The sequence below is a fragment of the Balearica regulorum genome, chromosome Z (genome assembly GCF_011004875.1).
Source record: "Balearica regulorum gibbericeps isolate bBalReg1 chromosome Z, bBalReg1.pri, whole genome shotgun sequence".
Taxonomy (NCBI): domain Eukaryota; kingdom Metazoa; phylum Chordata; class Aves; order Gruiformes; family Gruidae; genus Balearica; species Balearica regulorum.
The window spans coordinates 83,042,271-83,061,662 of NC_046220.1; the positions used below are offsets into that span (position 1 = coordinate 83,042,271).

At 36.4% G+C, this 19,392-nt stretch overlaps 1 protein-coding gene across 4 annotated transcripts in view; it reads left to right on the top strand.

Moving 5' to 3' along the window:
• ARK2N (arkadia (RNF111) N-terminal like PKA signaling regulator 2N) overlaps positions 1-19,392 on the top strand; it is a 49,958-nt gene that overhangs the window by 26,946 nt on the left and 3,620 nt on the right. For 3 of the 4 annotated variants that reach the window (XM_075739750.1, XM_075739751.1, XM_075739749.1), the window contains 2 exons: positions 12,003-12,185; positions 16,149-16,275. In XM_075739750.1, the coding sequence (XP_075595865.1) occupies positions 12,003-12,185; positions 16,149-16,275 (310 nt within the window). Of the gene's footprint in view, positions 1-730; positions 7,292-12,002; positions 12,186-16,148; positions 16,276-19,392 lie in introns of those variants that run through there. The other variant, XM_075739752.1, reaches the window with a different exon arrangement.

The following is a 19,392-nucleotide window of genomic DNA, read 5'->3' on the forward strand; positions in this document are numbered from 1 at the left end:
GAATTACCCATGATGTAGCTGTGTCCATCAGACCTAACAGAGGGTGCTTTCACCTTGTGTATTAGCAAAGCATTCACATATCTTTTTGTGTTTCTGTGTTTGTGTTGTAGATTCTCTTCATTTGTGTTTAGTCTATTTTCCAAAATAAGACCAGGAGCGTTGGGCTTGGCTACTTTAGATGCTCCAATTGCTATATCAGCCTTTGTCTCTGTTATCTTGTGTACAATCTTGTCTGTGTTTAACAGTTTGTTATAAAAGGGTTCAAGTATGTAAGTAAAAGATGCATAATTATTCAGACTTATCAGTTAAACAATAGTATTTTGGATCGCAGCTTAACAGAACTAAACGTGTTATTGTATGATGGTTTTGACACCTTCAGTTGAATTCAAAACAGAAATTGCAAGGGAATTGGACTAATTTGATTTATTTATTTAAAAACAAAACACCTTTGTGACCGAATTGTCTGAGAATTCTAGAATAAAATTAATTTTGAAGTCAAAATTTCTACTATAATCTCAGTGAGTGTAAAATTTTGTTTGTTTGGTTTTTGGGTTTTTTCTTTTTTTTGGGATGGTAATACTGTTGGTTAATATTTGCTAATTCCTCACCTGTTGAAATATCCAAGAGACACAATTAGAAAAGTTTGTTTTCCTGAGTTAACATGCCTTAATAAACAATATTATGTTCTTACTTAATGATGTCTTATCAAATGGCCTCAATGTCTTTAAAGCTGGCTTCAGTCGTGCTGGGGGATCTGGAGGAGCGACCAGGGAAATTCCAGGATTGCTTGACAGGGGCACCGTGTGGGATAGGAACTGCATAGGCAATGTCCTGGAAGAGGCCATGAACTGCTTTGCCGAGATGCAGAGGCAAACAGAGGAGAAATTTCGCATGTGGATAGAAAAGCTAACCCGTCTTGACACGGATGAAGAAAGCAAGCAACAACTGGAGCCCAGGGAACCTAAAATTCAACTAGTTGGCCAAAGAATTCCCCCTACCACACAGTCAGGGGCTTTCATACAGATGCCTGATAGCCAAGTACTTCCACAGCAGTCGTTTAATTCTTACGTGGGCTATCAAAATATTGATGCTACGCTAGAGTTTCCAGCGACTTTTAATAACAATTTTCCACCTATCTTTCCAGAGAATGGGAATATTGCAGAGCCTGATCTGAATCAGTCATAAACTTAAAAAAAATTTCTGATCTTTGCAATCTTGATGTTACTTTGGATTATGCTAAAAAGGTTTGCTTTTCTCTTTGTATAAGTTTGTTTTGGTTTTCTCTTTTGGGTTTTATTACCATGGTATCATTTTTAAAAAATTTATAGAGAATATATATGTAGTTTAAAAAAAACCCCCCACAGTATACCCGTGTGCATGTACCAACACACATACAAACATCTTTAAAGGTGTGAGGGGGAACCACCCTAAGCTTTCATCACCAAACTTGGGAAAATGTAACTTAGAATCCTTGTTTACACACCCGAAAATCAGTAGAGCTATGTTTGTTACAATAGGAGCATTCAGAGTATTCATCCAAATGCTCTTTTTGCATGTTAAAACATTTATATAAGGAAATAAGTTTTATATTTAAAGATGTAAAGTACCCTAGAGAACCAGACTAGATATAGACCCATTGCATTTCTTAACTATCTGTTTACTTCCAAGTTTTGCAGCTTGAACATGTCACATGTTAGGTTATTTTCTTCTTCCTTTTTAGGTGGAAGTAATAAATAAGGTTACCCTAAAGATTTAGCTATATATAACAAATGTGCACAACTGCTTTTTTTTTGTCTCCAATTTCATAGTTCATTTTCTGTCCAGAGTTTTTATTAACGTCACTGCTGTGTTGCACATGGCGTATTTATGGAAGCAGCTGTCTTACATTGCATGCACAAATACTCACATGTATGCATATATACGTGTGTTCAGTTTGGGTGGAAGTCATCTCCTCTAATTTTAGGTGTCTAGTTTGCTGTTCTATGGGTATCCTGAGACAATGGGAAGAGCTGAGCACCTACAGAGGATACCTTCTGGCAGTGTCTTTCTCTTCCCTTAGTTGTCCAAACGTCTCTTATAAACAGTTGAGAATAGATAACTTTCGGCTAAAGTTAGGCGAGATGAATCACACCCAACCACGTGTGCATGCATGACCTGTGCATGCAAAGCACTGCTGCTTCCTTCTGTATATGCGATCAAACTGCATCCTTCATGCTGGAATGAAAACAGTCCTTTCAGTCCCAAGATAAGCAGCCGTCGGTGGATGGATGGATTGAGCCTTGGCACAGGAATTTAAAGGAAGGTTTGACACATTAATGAACGCTGTGGTGAGCTGAAGGTATAAGGTGCTGGTCTGGGTGAGACAGCAAGAGCTGCTTCTGAACCATGTCTGAATGCCACTGAAATGATTTTTTTTTTTTACTTGTGATGGGGAATGCCAGAGCATTAGTTTCATTTAAATAATACAATAACTTGCTATTGTGTGGATTTTTTTATACTGATAGTTATCCTGAATAGCCAGGCTTGAAACTGTGATGTTTAAGTAGGATTAATTTAAACTATGTATTAGGAATCTCTATTTAATTCTTACTATTATCACTACACACAGGGATTTTTTGGTCACCTCTCCCTTAAGGCCTTTCTTCATATGAAGTAACTTCTCTCTAGCTACCAAAAATGTATATTTATCATCAATTAGAACTTGCTAAATGTTTCTAATGCAAATTAAATCAAAATTCTTATGGAAATAGAAAGTCTGCATAGACACAGTTTAAGTAAAGAGAAGACTATAGGTCTCCATTAGCTCTGTTATTTTCCTTTTTAAACCATAGTCACTTTTTTTTTCCTAATTATTTTAGTGCAATTCCTTTTCTTCCTGTGTCTGTATCTTCTGTAGATCTGATTCTTTTTTTTTTCCCTTCCCTGAAGTCCACACGAGTTTTTCCGTCAATTTATATGGGGGGTTTGGATCAAATCTGTAACAGGAACTCAAGAAATGCTTTTTGTTATCAGTATGATACTACCACTGGTGTTTTAACATTATTCTTGGCCCAGACTTACTTTTTTTTTTTTAAGTAGGTGATGCCTTCATCAAAAAAGAAATAAGGTTAAAGATAATAAGCTATGTTATTTTCAGAGTAACTGCTTGAAAGCCTATGCAGGAGGTAATTTTTAACTAGCGGAATAAATTCTTTACAGATCACTTTCATGCATAATTTTGATACAAAGATTTTGATATGAACTTGTCAGAAAACTCCTTCGTCTGACATTGTGTGGATTTTTTAACTATAAGTAAAAGTTAAATGAGTTATTTTATGTTTGATTGTAATTTAATAAACTTGTCCTCATCTGTTTAAAATTTAAGATCCTTCAGGGAAGATTATTTGCTGATATAAAAAAAAAATCAGATCCTTCTGGTGTTCATAGATTTGCTATAGGTATATATACACACCTTTATGACAATAAGAGCAGCATATTTTAAAGCATGACAACTTTACAAGTCTTCCCATGCATGCAGAAGCAGCTTTTTGTAGTGACTGGTTTCTTTTAATGTGTAAGAGTCACTTAACTCAGTATGTCTGTAAGCATGCCCTTAATCTTTTTTTATAAAATAGTGTATATGGAGTAAATAGGTGTTTCAAAAAATTGTGAAAGGAGATAAGTTGAAGTTATTTATCTCTGACTGAAACACCTTTACGTACTGATCTCATAAATGGATGATAACTTTATTAGGGATATAGTCAGTGAAATTTCTGCCAACTTTCGATGTTTGGGTTAGGTAACATCTTTAAAATTTTTTTTTTTTTAAATTGAAATAATTCAGTGTATTAATAGATGAAAAATTGGAGTTGGTTACTATAGGCAAAAATGAAAAACTGTCAAACTTTTTTATCTATTTATGTTGTGGTTGTCAATGCACGTAGCTTCGAATGTGAAAGAACAAGCAGAGGATTACAGCAGGCAAGCATACAGACTGTAAATCTGCACTTCTAGGGTAAAATTACTTCAAGGCACCCAGAAGATTGAGGAAGTAGTTCCTGTTAGATATAATTTTAACTTAATTTCCCCACAAAAGCTACCTAGTGTTAAGAATCCCTGTGCAAGAGCAAGGGTTGTAAATGGTAAATAGTAATTTTGTTTGGCACTTTTCACTTGTCTCAAACCTGGAGACAGATCTTCAGCTGTCAGAAATCAGCTCCTTTGAAATGAAAAGTGTGTGTTGATGTACACAGTTGAATATCTGGTCCATTAGCTTGTTTTCCATGGGAAAAAGTAGGTTTCTCCTTCTAGGAGCTGAGAGAGCAACCCCACCTTTCTGTTGTTCAGGTATAGTAGGATTTGGCAGGCTGTGCAATTAAACAGGAGGATCTTTCTTCTTGCTTTGTATTGTGAATTTGAAAGATGCAGAGCACCGAAGAAACTGACCTTCAGATACCAATACTGGTGATAAATCTGTATTTTAAATGTGTGTGTGACAGACTTTGGCATCTCTTTGAGAAAGGAGATTCCTAAGACATAATTTTAGATTTTTTTTTTCCCCCCCATCCTGGAAGTATTTTTGCTATATTACATGGCTGCAGTTAAGTTTGTCATGATTTCCATTACAGCTCTTATTTTCAAAGGGCTTTGACTAGAAACTTTCAGGGAGTTAAAACTTCTTCAGCTGAAATTTTAACATAAATTTTAATCTCATTCTGTATTTCAGTCTGGCCTTATTTAAGACTATATTAAGATCATCTTCTGCTTTCCAACCCAGAGTTACCTTTTGAATGTAGGTTTATGCTCACATGTCAACCAATTAATACCACCAAATTTAACAAGTAGAGGAGACATCAATAGTTTTGCACAGATGTGGAGAATCACAGATGATAATTTAGAGTTTCTCTAATTGCCCTAGGTTTTATACTTCAGAGTGGAGTAAAGAAACATTCTAGTTTCTTTAAAGAATTTTACTTACCTTGTGGTTTGAAACAGTAAATGCATCAAGTCAGATCAGCTGGTGTAGGCTGGTGTAATTCCAGGGAAGTCTGTGCCGGTTTAAACCCAACTGGCTTATTCAAGTTTCTATTTTGCCATTTTTAATACTGAATTAGATGTTTTCAGTGTGGCAGCTGTTTGCACGGGTGTAATTGAACACCCATATGACCGCAGACTTGGGATTTAGTAGCAGGTGAAACACAGCTACTTTGTTAGCATCTTTTGTGCAAGTGCAAAAGAAAGAAGCCTTTATATGAAGACTTAATTTAAATGTCACGAAATGTCAAACTGACAATTCAGTAAATGAAAAATGAAAGGCGCTAGTCCTAGAATTGGACCTTATGTAGGAGTCCTTGGAAATCCAGGGGCTTTTTAGTGTGGAGTGGTTTTTTGCAGGATCAGGCTTGGCTGCAGGTTTTTCTCCAGGCGTTTGTGCTGCTTCCCTCCCTCAAGTGGGGCTTGGGAAGGAAAGGCGGTAGGAAATTCTACCCTTCCCACGTTGTTTTGTCTGAGGGTTCGGGGTTTTGCTTCACATGCTTCCAATAAAACATTCAGGTTTTATTTAGGGAAAAAAAGAAGTTAATATACAGTGTAAAACATTCAAATGAAGGCAGTGAAACTTTATTCAGTGTTTTTATTGCAAAAAATAACTGAGCAGAGGAGAGAAAAAAAAAAGGAAACCTTAAATCTTTCAGGTATACTGCTTTTCAGTGTTATTTTTAACAGTATTAAGATAAAATAATTCAGGCAGAAATATACATCTCTATTTTTTTAAGTTCACAGTGTCCTTTGGTGTTTTTGCAGGACTGTTAGAGGTTTTTTTAATCTGAGCTGCTAATGTTAAGACTGGAGGACCAATCTTAACTTCCATGAAACGGGATGATATTTGGCAGTTATTTTACAAATTGAAACGTATTTATTATCAGTGATTTCTCTTGTTAATGTATTTTGTCTCTTCCTGTATCCACATACTGTAAATATATATTTTTTAAAGTAATATTTCAAGGGCATTAAAAAATTAAATTCTAGCCTCATTGAAACCAGTACAAAATTTCTGTTGATTTCAACGAGGCTAGCAGTTCACCTCTTAAGAAATTGAACTTACTCTGCAGTTTTTGGTCAGAGAATCCTTCAGCTGACTTTAAGGGGAGCCTTTGCCTTTTAAGGGTGTGTATATCAGGCCAGTTGAATAGTATTTTTTTAAAATAATCGGGCTCTGCACTGTGACCGCTGCAGTTACATTTGGAAGCATTAGAATAAATGCGTTGTGTAATTTGTATTGTAAAAGTTAAAATATTCAGGCTGACTGATAGAGATGGACAGTACCTTGCAAAACATGAAGCTAGAAATCGGTCTTTCTCACAAATTTTATTAGTCTCATAGTGTTAGATCAGCAAAATGAAGGCACATGGAAAATAGGCTTATTAAGTTAGAAGTAAGATTTTGAGTGCTCTGTTAAATCTTGCAGACTGATCAAGCAGGGGGTTTAGCCTGGATCATCAGCAGTTTTGCATCTAGGCTGTACCGGTCCTTCCTCAGGAAGATGCAGTTTGTACTTGCAAAAACGTGATGTTTTCTGGAGGAGTGCCTGTGGGGTGTGGGTTTGCCTGCCTTGTCCTGAGTTGTATTTACAGAGGGGAATTTTTTTTTAACTGTCATAGCTGTGTAAGAGTAGGGTGTGATGGTTTCCAGAACCCTCCTGCGATACACTTTTGCAAGTAAAACAAGGGAAGAGATCTGGCTAATATATCTGCTTCCATAATTAATGAATCATTAGGTGGCATCGGTGAAAATAAATCCTATCATGAGATATAAGGTGCACACCACTTCCAGATATTTTCAATACACAGCCACGTTCCATGTGCCTTTGTTTAATGCGCAATGAAGTCTTTAGTTATGTCTTTATATATAAAATTTGGTAAAACGAATCCAAGATATTTTCCATCTAGTCATCAAAAAGCCTGAAAGAATGTATGTTGATCAGCAAGACTTGAATTTTTGAGATTTCTTTTGATGTGTTATATTAAAAATGATCCAGTCTGAGAACAGATACTCATTTGGTCATGTTTTGATTTTATTATTTTATTATGATGATAAAAAATGCCAACCACAAAAGCTTTACTGTGTGAAATGAAGGAAAATGTGAGAAAAGTGGATTCATCGATAACTCTTGGTTCACTTTATGATTTTTGAGAGAATGTTGTTACACTACTATTGTTTTTTATTGTATGTACAATGTATTCTTTGCCTAACCCTGTAAACTTTGAAATGTAACTACTGTAACCTGAAATAAATAAATAACTATAACCAGTAATGAAGTGTTCTATGTTGCTGAAGAGCATGAAAAAAGCACAGATCTCCTGCCCCTCATCCCGTTTTGGGAATTGTTTTAGGGTTCAGCTAGTTTATGCTGTTTGAGCTGCACATACTTTATGAAACCGCAGCTCTGGATCATGTTTTAAGTAATACCAGGTTTGTATTGTTTTCTAAAACAAAAAAGCTGGCACTTCTGCCTGTAGTCTTGTATATGAAGCCTTTCTGTGTGGATCAAATTTACTGATGTGTCTACTGTAAAACTGTTTTGGCAAGTCACTTAAGATGAATCCTCTGGTTCTTGGCACAGAAAATTTGATTATTTGATTACTTACCGTAGTGATCATCTGATCTTAAAGTTTATGTAGGCATTAAAGTCCATTCTATTTTTTGCTTAATCTTGAAGTAAATGGAGTTATCTCTTAAAGTTAAGTGTAAATAGGGGCATTCTTTGATCTTTTATTATTTTAAAATGTCTCAGTATTCTCTTTTGCTGTATATATAAAAGCACAGAGTACTGAGATTGAGATAAATCAGTGCCAGTATTCACAGTGAAGGTGCAGAGGTGAGGCTGGAAGAAGCCGAGTCTCCTTGGGCTTGCGAGTACCTGGGTGCCTCTGTGTGTTGTTTTTATAGCTTTTGCACGTTTCATGAAAACATTCCTACGCTATTTTTAAACTCCTCAATAATTTACCAGTTAAAAATAGCTCATTAATTTGAGGGGAGTGTTGTTTTCAGCAAAGCTGAGCTCCTCTGCTTTGTTAGCATTGAGCAAGCTGCAAATCTCTGCTTGCCTCAGTTTCCCCCATAGGCAAAAGGAGGTTAATAACCACCTCGGAGCTCTTTGGGATCTACTAATGGAAAGCTTTTTGTTAGAATAGAGCATTGCAATTATTATTGCTATTATTATCGTACCTGTTGTGTGTGTTTTAAAGCTTAGGGTGATCCTCACACCTAAATAAGGCTCCATGGAAAATAAGGCTCCATGACTCTTCATTGCAAAGACACTGATGACTCCAGAGGGCAATTCATACCACCAAAATTAGGCTTTTAATTTTGAAATTATTTCAATCAGGGTAATCCTCTGGAGATTTCAGTCTTTTTCCACTACTTGTAGGGAAAACATAGCGGTTTAAATCCCATCCCTAAGGCTGGATTTAACTTTGCTGAACCGTAGCGGTGTAAATGTCAGGTGCCTTGTGTAAGGTGGTTGTCTCAGCTCTTCTGTTTACAGCACCATTCAGGTTCTGCTAGCTAATATCTTTTGTTTCCTATGATAAAAGTACTGCTGTGCATTGATACACAGCTGTTTCAGCACGAAGGTACAGTGCTGCTTATAGGATTGCTGCTGAAATTTTACGGTTGATTCCCTCTTCTTGCTTGTGCTGCCATTATAATGAGTTAAGGGATAATAGGAGGGTGGATATTATTGCGCAGTTTGGACTGCTGAATGTTGAGATGTGGCACTATGAAAAGCATGAGGGTGGCTAGCAGATAAGTAATTCCTGAATTTTCTACATTGCAAGCTTAAAATCGAAGTTGTTATTTGTGCATGGATTTTTATGCATACGGCTTCTGATTCAGTTGTCCTGAGCAGAATTAGTTTTGATAGTCTGTGTATATTAAGGGAAAACTGGACACTTGGAAAGGCTGTCCCCATGATGACCTCTGCCTCTGAATTCTTGGGGGGGGTGGGGGGGGGAGGAAGGCAGGCTTTCCTTCCCCCTGTTAACATTAAATGTCAACAACTGTATTTTGTTGTGGTACTTATTAACTCTCAGCCTTGTTTTTTTCAAGCATTTATTGCTTTAGAAATGAATTAAAGCTTATCACCAGGGAAATTAAGTCTTCCAGCTACCTTGGCTTCTGAAAAGACTCGATTTTTCTTAAATAGATTGTTTAAATCACTGGCTAGGGAACCTCCTAATTGTGCTACATTAAATTTTGATTCTGGCATGGTTTGGTCTTGGTCTGCTTTTCTGTCTGTTGAAATCCTGTTACAGTCGGTAATTACAAGGAGTGGCTCTATTGTAAAGAAAAGATGATAAAGTACAACTGTGGTTGTACTTAATCCTTTTAATTCTTCAACCTGAAAGCATTTTTTTCACTTATTTCCCAGCTGAAGCCAATTGTCGTTATTTCTTGGTGCCACAGATTCACTTTGCATCACATCATCAGATGATCATGTAGTTGGCTAGGGAAGTATTATTTATTTCCAAGTTTAACTCCTCCTGTCCCAACCGAGTGGCACTGAAAAGGAATGGATTTTTGGGAATGAAGGATTTTTAGAGGATTTTTTTTAATATGCCTTTGTTGCAACTTTCATCTAGTTGTAGTTATCTACAACTTCCTTTTTTTTTTTTTTTTTTTTTTAAACACACATAGGCTTATTTCTTCTCTTATACATGCTGGGCATCCAGGGATTCCATTATTTTGGCCTTGGTGGTGGTTTACTGGTGATAGGTATGGATAACCCTAGTGTCAGGGGTTTTTCATTTCCAAATCTGATCCTGAAAGACAAGGCTGAGAAAAGCAAAAATAGATCTCTGCTGTGATTGCTTTGTAAATAGGCAGCTTGTTTTTTTCTAGATTGTTAAATTGGTCGTTATTACACTGACAAATATAATTACAGTATGTAAATTATATGGAAAATATTTTTGTCTGTTTGATGTATACTAAATTTAAGCTAAGTTATAAGGTGTGCTGTTTGGAAGTGTGGAAGATACAAGAGTGGAGCTACAGATAACAAGTTTATGCTTGTATTTCCTACTGATGAAGACTTTCACACAAGTTATTTCTATGGGTAGGTGATGAGAATATCACTCTGCATGTATATACATTTATTATACATTTTTGCATGATTATACATGTAGGAGTGGTACAATTTTGACTTGAGACTATTGGTGCCTTTTGTCCAAATATAATTTTACTTGTGTAGACGTGTCTATCTAAAATCAAATTTTACTTATGTTTTTGGAAATCTTAGTAAGAAGTGAGAGAAACAAAGACCTGAAGGAACAGTACATAGCTCCTGAAATTTTAGATAACTTATTGAAAAAATGGTCAAATAGTCAATATTGTACTTGACCCTCGTATCTTCTGCACTTGACTGTTTATTTTTATAGATCACATTATATATGTTCATGCTGAACTCTGATGATAAGACTGAAAGAAAACATGCCTCTCATGATTCAGTCCAGTTGTAAATTCTGCATGTAATTTAATCATCAGCTTTCAGAAATAATTAACTGAAGATCAGCCAGCTTAATTTTGAACTTGGTATTCCATTATTTTGTAATTGCCTTTTAAAAAGACAAAGATTGCCTTTCAGTTAATTATCAGGACGACTTCTGCAGTAATAATCATCAGCGTTCCATGTTGCGAACAGTTTGGTCTTTAATACATTGGCATTTAACTACTCATTTATTTTGTCTGTTTTAAGTTTGTAATATAACATTGTTTTATGAAAGTTGTTTTGGAGGCAGATCTGATTGGAAATATTTTGTGAATTTCTTCATACCTTGTTGCAAAACTGATCTTTAGTACAACTTAAGCAATATGGTCACTCTGTAATGCACTATGTTGCTCATCACAAAATAGGCGTTTCTTAGAATAGTGGGCTGAATTATGTTTCAGGGACCAAGTTACAAAAAAACCCCAAAACCAAAAAAATGCCAAAACACAGAAAAAAAACCTCCCACCCTAAAACCCTCAGTAGACAGCTTTTCAGAGGACTAAATTTGAAACTTTCAGTTCATCATGTTCTGTCTTCAACAGCCACTGAACACTCCTAAAAGAACTCAGTCTTTCCTGAAAAGCCTTTTCACTTTATTCTTTGACTTTTAAAGATTTCTTTAGTCAGTTTGTAGCTCTGAAGGTTCTGTTGTCCTAAATACATTATTAATTTTTGTTTATTTTCTATTATCCCATACCAGTTACACCCTCTGTGTATCATACCCCTAACAAAATAAAAGGGTTTTTGTCCTTCCTCAAGAACAGATTTCAGAATCATGTAAGCAATTATTTCTCCTTCTTTCCCCCTTCACTTTGGTGGCCAAAAATGCATATGGCAATCATATTGAATTAAATGCATATTTATCACAGCACATAATAATTTTGTTTCTTGTTATTCTTGATCTGAAAAAAAAAACACCACCAAAAAACATTGCCATTTTGAAAAATTCCCCTGTCCTTGACAGGTAAATGTTATGAGAGGAAAGTTGCCTAATGTTAAATTTACTGTCACAGGATCAGTTATATCAAAAAGTTAGTTTTATTCAATCAACCCTAAAGTAATGTAACCTGTCACTTGAGTTTTGTAAAATTCTCTAGATAAATATCTTCTCTTGCCAAATTTAATGTTCTGTAACTTAATATTTTTTATTTTAAACTGAAGGTTTTATCCTTTTAAGAATGTAAATGTAATGTTGTGAGATATGGAGATTTTTATGTGTTAATATAAAAGATAGTATACAAATAACTGATACATTGATAAACATGTTTTTCTTACGTTTGTGTTTTCTGTGTATGCAAAGGTTAAAATGTCTCTGTAATCTCAGACTGTGTTCATTAACTGAAGTTTAATAATTCATATCGTTTATATGAGTTTCATGTAGGAGTTTGCATTAATCCTTAAACAAATCATTTGCACTTTTAAAGGTGTCTTTCACAGTGTTAGGACCTCTAATACATGTTGCTTTTTACTCCTGCAGATGGACCTCCGGTTGTAGCTCATTATGATATATCAGATACAAATTCAGACCCAGAAGTGGTAAATGTGGACAACCTGTTGGCGGCCGCGGTAGTTCAAGAGCACAATAATTCTTTGGGAAATCAAGACTCGGGATCTACATGGAGAACCAGAGGACTGCTAGATGAACTGAGTGCTGATACAGGTTGGTTCCAGCATCTCACTTGGTGTCTCTCCCTTTCTTGCTTTCAGTATTTTTGTAGTTTATAAGCTTTCATAACTCCTTGTGTGGATTTTGCAATAAAACAGTACAGGTGCTTATTGAAAAAGGTCTGACATTTATTCCAAACTACAACTGATAAAAATTGACAAAGATTCCTGCAATGTATTTTTGACACTAATTGTATTAATTATTTTTGCTCCTTCTTTTCCCTCTAATTATTTCTTGGCACTTAGGTCTGGGGTTTTGGTGTTTGTTTTTTGGTTTTTTGGTTTTTTTTCCAAATAAAAGTGAGCTAAGCTTGTTACTGAATGGTTGATTATGACAACCCATGCCACCAGCTAGTACAGCAATCATAATCTCATTTTAAATATTGTAATTGTCTGTGTATGGCTCTTCTGTTTGTCTCTTTATTTTTTTAAAATCCAAGCACTGATTATTCCCATATTCCATGGGCATTTCTAACATACCTTAGAAAATTGGACAGACCAGCATCGGTTAAAGAGGAACAGTGAAAAGGTGCTGGTAAGTGGGCTTAGCATCGAGAGTCAGCAAATAAATTTCCTTTAAGAAAGCAAGAGCAAGAATACTGTGGAAGAATTCAGAGAAGTTCATGTAGCTCATAAAAATTGTTCAGCTTCGCTAAGTGCTTGCAGCTCTTCATTAACGAGTTAACAACATGAAATGCTACTGTGTTTTGGCTGCAGAGAGCTAACGGGATATTTCCTACAGACTTCATCCCATAGGCTTGTATATCAACATACTGCCTTCCTTTGCACTCATTTTTTTAATACACTGCTGAGATTTTTAGCTTCTTAAGACACAGAATCCTGCCTGTGGTGGTGGAGCACAGCAGTTTTTTGTTTCATGCTGTTTTCCAAACATAAGGCTGCCAGAGGGCATCTACATTGGAAGTCTCCTGGTAGTTCTGAGCTACTTTTCAGTGTCTATAAGGCTTTAAAGAAATACCAGTGTGTGGCAGATTTTGAAAAAAAAATATGTTCCATTACTGTATGGTGGATAAGTCCATTGTTTGAATATGAAAAACTTTATTGCATTATTTTCAGTGGCTGGATGTTGTTCCAGCCTTTTTGAAGCTAGCCGGTGTTTTCCAAGCTTGCTGGTATTATTTGCAGGACCACAGCTGACTGATAGCTGTTAGACCCCTAACAAGCTCACTTCTTTATTAAGTGATTTATTAAACTATTAGAAAAGCTGAAATTAACTTTATTATATAGCACTAATGGATTGGTACTTCAAAGGAGTGTAAGGAAGTAAAAAATAACGTTTCTTACCAAGCTTTCTTCCACTTTCCACTTACGAGTACAACGCTGTGATGCAGGTAGAAATTGGTCTTCCTTCCTCTACCTATATCCAAGGGGACTCTCAAGGAAGAGGTTGCCAAGTAAAAGAAAACTAGAAAACTTCAAGAAACTTATTCATCCCTGACCCTATGGGAATGCATCCAGACAAATTTGCTCCTGCTGCTATGGCCACGTCAACGTCTGAAAGGATGAATCTTGTTTTTTCTTCCTGCATACACCTTGCCCCAGAGCCCTGTAGCCTCCATACATCTCTGCACATTTGTCAGTACTGGCCTTTTCTTACCATGTCTGAGGTTGTACATTTGGAAAGCAGATTTTTCAAATCTTACATCTTGTTCCCAAATTTAATCTTCAGCCAGTATCTAGTTTAACAGACCTTAAATGATGTGTTCCCATGGGAAAATAACAACATAAGCTTTATCTAAGTGAAAAATCTTATTAGGACACACTATCACATCTTTGTGCACAGGCAAGTATTTTGGGCTGTTTTGCAAGCCCTGATGTTGGAGGGCAAACAAAACATCTCCTTTGGGCGTCATTCTGCTGTTAGTGCAAAGAAATTAACAGCATAGGCATGTTACTAGGCATGAAATTTGTATGGCCAGAGGCTGTAAATCTGTCTATATGCTATAATCCTGATTTATAACTCAGCTGCTGTTGCAATATTTACTCTACTAATCACGGTTTCTCTACCTTTTTGTTTAAATCAATTATTTTGTTTACGTTTTTTGTTTAAATTAAAAGTACCTTTTTGATGTCTAAACTTAAAGCTATGGTAATATACGAAAACTCTTTTGGGGCTCTCATTTATACCTCTGGGGATTGATTTGGGGGCTAGTTAGGACGTGATCTGCTTTTCCCCTCTGCCATACTTTACCCTGTCTAGCAAAGAATGCAGAGTGGTGGTACATCATCTTTGAGTCCCAACACTTACCTTATTAAGGCAGGCTGATATCCATACCCAGGTGTGTGAATCAAGGACGAAGGGCTGTGTTACTCCGCTGCTGCCTGTGCTGTAGCAGCAGTGATGTTTGGGAGCAGGGCGATCCCAGTCACTGGGGTGGTGATCACATAAAGCTCCTGGGTTGCATCGCCAGCGCGTGAATCCAAAGCTTCTGAGCGCTTCCATTTCATGTTTCACAGTGCGCTCAGCCACTTCTATTAAAGAAATGTCCGTGACCCATTTTGGGACTTTCTGGCAGTCAGTGATATTTGCCAATAAATGTTCAGCTGAACTGTAGTGTTAGGAAAAGTCTGGCTGGGCTATTACTTCGTTTTAAGTTCAGCTGATAAAATCTTTTTGGTGAGGTGGAAACTCCTCCTTTGGGTACACAGGTTCCCTTCCCTTGCTAACCCTGATCAGATGTTGCACCAAGGGTCTTTGCTTTCGAAAAACTGAACATACAGTATGGTCTCTGCTCCTCTTTGCATCTTTTCCAAGTACTTTAAGCAGTCATTTGAAGGTTTCCCTGGCACTGGTTTCAACTTTAATTTCTTCTCTCTGTGTGCTCTTGATCTACCGGGGGGTATAATCAGTTCTGCATGTTCGCACACCTTTGAAATTCATTATTGCATCCTCCTCCTCTCATCATTGAGGAGGTGTCCAGTCAAACTAGATAAATCTAATAATATTTATCTAATCTCAAATTTTCTGCTTGACAAATGATTCTTCCCCTGTGTAATACAGCTGAGTGAGTGGTTTCCAAGAAGTAGGTAGTGTGTCATCTGCTTCAGGACTGCTCAGCATCCCCCAGGTTACTGCTAAAGACAGACAGCAGAAGTAATCTTTTTTTTTTTATCCTTTAAGGAAAAAAAATATTTTCTGTAAAACAAATAAGCATTTTGGCTGTTCTGTGTTTTTCATGCAAGTATTATTTAATCTGTCACAACACAGCTTCACTAATTGTGGTGAAGAACCTCCTTAGCAGTGTTGGCAAAACAGACAAAACCTGCCACACTCGTCATATTTAGAGAGGATTTGTTGTTTGACAGACTGATGAACTGGGTAGCATTAGGGAACTATAATAAAAAAACAACACTGCTGTATATGGACCTTATGAAAAACAGATTATTTTTTTTTCAAGTATTTGTAATAATGTTAGAGCAAATGTGCAACCAGAAGCTGATGGGTTTGGGTTTTTTTCATTGTCCAGCTTCCCCTGTCTTTTTTTAAAAAAATAAAATAAATTTGTTTTACTTGGGGGGTGTTTGATGTTTCCGTCCAGCCTATAGGCTTTGTTTGCCGCAGTATCGAGTTTGAATTATTGACAATAGATAGTCTTGTTTCTTTATTTCTAAGAGGTTTAGGCACAGTCTAACTCTTGGCATTGTTGTAAAATAACAGCTGGAAAGCCTAATTACATTAAGTGATCTTGATGCAATAGTTGGGTGTGGTTTCCGTTTGTGTGATAACACCATTACTAGAGCTGTTGAGACTGGATAAATCCAGTGATCATACCGTTCCAGGTGAGGAACTGGCAGTTGGATAACTTGATCTAATAAGATTTTCCAATCTTGGTGTTTCAGTCTTTTTTTCTTAGCTTGGGAAATCCCCTTTCCAGATGATTTCTGAGTTGTGTAAGCTATTAAACATTGGCTGTATTTGCATTTTCCCAATCTACAGGTCATTTAGATCCACGCTTCCTTGTAAGTGACAAAACCTCTTCTGGTAATGCCCAGATCAATGAAGAAATTAATATCACCTCTTCTGATAGCGAAGTAGAGATTGTTGGAGTTCAGGAACATGCCAGGTATGAATTCCTCTTCTTGCTCTAATGTTTCTTTCCTTTTTATCAGAATATCTGTATTGCCAAAATTAATAAAGAAAAAAACCTGCTGTTGTCCACTTCTGTAGTTCTCCATCCATGACTGATGCCCAAAAGGTAGCAAACATTGCACTTGCTTTTTTTCTGTTCAGCTGGTCACAGTGATATCAGAATGTGTTTCATTTTAGAACGTTAACAACTTGATAAGTATTCAGATTAAGCTTGTGATTCAATATCATACATTAACAGGCTAAACAATATGTAGTATTAAAATACCAAATATTGAGATACTACATTTATATACATCAGCAACCATCGTTAGGAATTCAGATTTTGAGGACATAGTGTGAGTATGGAAATACATAAACAAAAATATTTATGTGGGTTCTCATTTCCTTTCAAAATATTCACTTTAAGTGTTTAATCAGCTTCCAGTTTATGGAATTAATCAGTAGTTGTAAAAATACTCTCAACTTTTCAATGGCTAATGTCATAAGAGCCCCTTTAGATTAAAACTCGAATCCTTATGAATCTTGGTTTTATTTCAAGGTACAAGAGAGTTCAAACCCCCAAAGTAGACGAGAGTAAGGAAGCCAGAGGTTTCTCTCAAGCTGAGATAGAAAGCTGTCCAGCTGTGCTTCAGCTCTTATTCTTGATAGGCATTTTTTTGATGTTACTCTTCATCTTTATTCTGTGATCTTTCCTTGGCTTAAGGTATTATGAAGCAGTTGAACAAGACTGGTGTCTTCATATAGCGTGGACGTTAATTTGCTGGAATAAAGCCAAGTTAAAATAGTATACAGACAAGCTTTTTTCAAAACTAGTCTGCTGTTTGGTGGATGCTTGGAGGTGGAAAAGAGGGGTGAGGGACAAGGAACGTAACTGTTGCTCGTTGTCCCTTCACTGCATCTTTCTTGAGGAAAGGAAGGAAGGTGTGAAGGACAGTTTCCCAGGCAGGAAACTGTACAGATAATGTGAGCACAATCCAGTGCTGTTGCATGTGAAAAAAGGAAGTTTTAAGGTGCTGAAGGAAGAGAGATTTAGTCTTTGCTTTTAGAATAGTGAAAGTCCTTGCATGGCTAACTCTTTGGAAGATACTGATTCCTTAGGAAGCGGCTCTCCTGGTTGTTTATCCAGCAGACCGAAGGTTTGGCAGATCTTTGTCCTAATGATAAGCGATGCAGACTTGTCCTCCCATACTAGTTGGTGTAAATCTGTCTAGCACAATGTACACACAACCCTTCTGCTTGAGATCCCCTGTTCAAAAGCTTTTGATGCTGCTTTCCTCGGTAATACTTACCATGTACAAGAATGGAAATGTTAAGTAAATGCAGAGTTGCTGTTTAAAATCAATTTTAGTAGATAAGGGCCAAAATAATTTTAGCAGAGACAGATATAAAGCAGCCTTTGTGCTTTCCTTTGTTCACGTAACCATCTACCATCTCCCAAAGACTAGTTTCTTACTGGCTCCGTTGAATGCTCACACATTGCAGTCGTGCAAATCCTATTGAGAATTTTATTTCTCTTGCAGGTCTAGGCTTGCAGTTATGAAGTATTGATGGGCTTCTGACAGGGTTTTCGTTTGGAAAAGGTTTAGGTTTTTGATCAGTGTTATTTGCATGCTTAGTTAGTATGGCGCTTGGATTTATTTCTTTTGCTCACACTGTTTTTTATCGTGCTGCATCTTTGGACTGGCGTAAGTTGTGAAACCCCAGAGTTTGTCCATCACCTGTAGTTTTTCAAATGGCTAGTGAATTGGTGGTGTTTCTTGTCATTGGAGTATTACTTGGCATCTACTTAGGACACCAAGTCATGTTTTTCAGTTTGTTTAATTTTTGTCCAATAGATGTTATTTTATTTTTTATCATGCATGTGTATAAAGCAGTCTTCCTCTGTTTTTTCCTAGGTTTTTTTTTCCCCTTCTTTTTTAGTTGCATTTACTTGGTATCTTCCCTTAGCTACAGATTGGAAAGCATGTTCCCTAAGCTAATGTTTGATTGAACGTTTTGCTGTTGGCTGCTTGTGTGACTTGTTTGAGGATAAACACTTTCATTTTTGCAAAGTATCATTTCTGAGATAATTTATATCTTGCTCTTTGTCATCTTTAGGGAGAAAAGTTAGCATTAGTTTTGCCTAAGTGTTGGGGACTGTTCTCTGTCAGAAGGATGGACCATAGTCCCTGAGACCAAACATTGTATTTAGTTTGCTTTGGCTATGATTTTTTCTTGTCAGATATGCTTAGAAATATTTCTTCTTAAAAGAAAGTTGTTTTTTAAAATAAAAAATCCCCTACATTTGTTAGATTTCCAGTCTCTTATTACTAATTCTTTGTAGATACATACTTCAAGTATGTATTTTTAAGACTGAAGAAGTAATAAAAAGTCATTCTGAACATCATATCCTAAACTAAATAGCATATCTGAGAAGGAAATGAGACATTTATATTCAGAGAAGTTAGAGCTCAGAGAATGAGATTTTTTCATTCTATTTCATGAAACTCTAACTAGAGCTAAGAGAGATGAGCATAACCTAAGTAGTTCTGAAGAAAATAAATTACAGTACCTTAAATTAAATAAAATGTACATGTGAGGGATATTTGACCTGCACAGAAAACCTAGGGTCCTGACTTAGGGTACACATGCCTTCATAAAGAAACAGGAAAAGGTTACCCCAGCAGCCAAACATCTCCTGCGTCTGCTTGCAGGCAGGAACAGCTACAGCCACCACCAGTGCTTATGAGAGCAGAACACTTTTTTGAGCACTAGGTAAAAAGTTTTTCTATCACTTGTTTAAGATTTACAGCTGGAAACAGTGTGACCATCTCCAGTAAATTCCTGTCATCACTTCATCATAGAACAAAATTAGTCTGTCTTTCATTTTGTTGGGTTTTTTTCTAATTATGATTAGCTTGTACTTCGGTTGTCACATACCTATTATTAATATAATAGGTAAAAATACTATGTAAATAAGTAGGTACATACCTCACTTCAGCAAGGCGCTTGAGTGTGTCCTTATCTTTAAATACATGTTTCAGTCTTGTTGACTATAATCAAAGAAAGCTTAAATGTTTTGCTGAGTGGGGCTGTACTGTTAGCAGAGAGC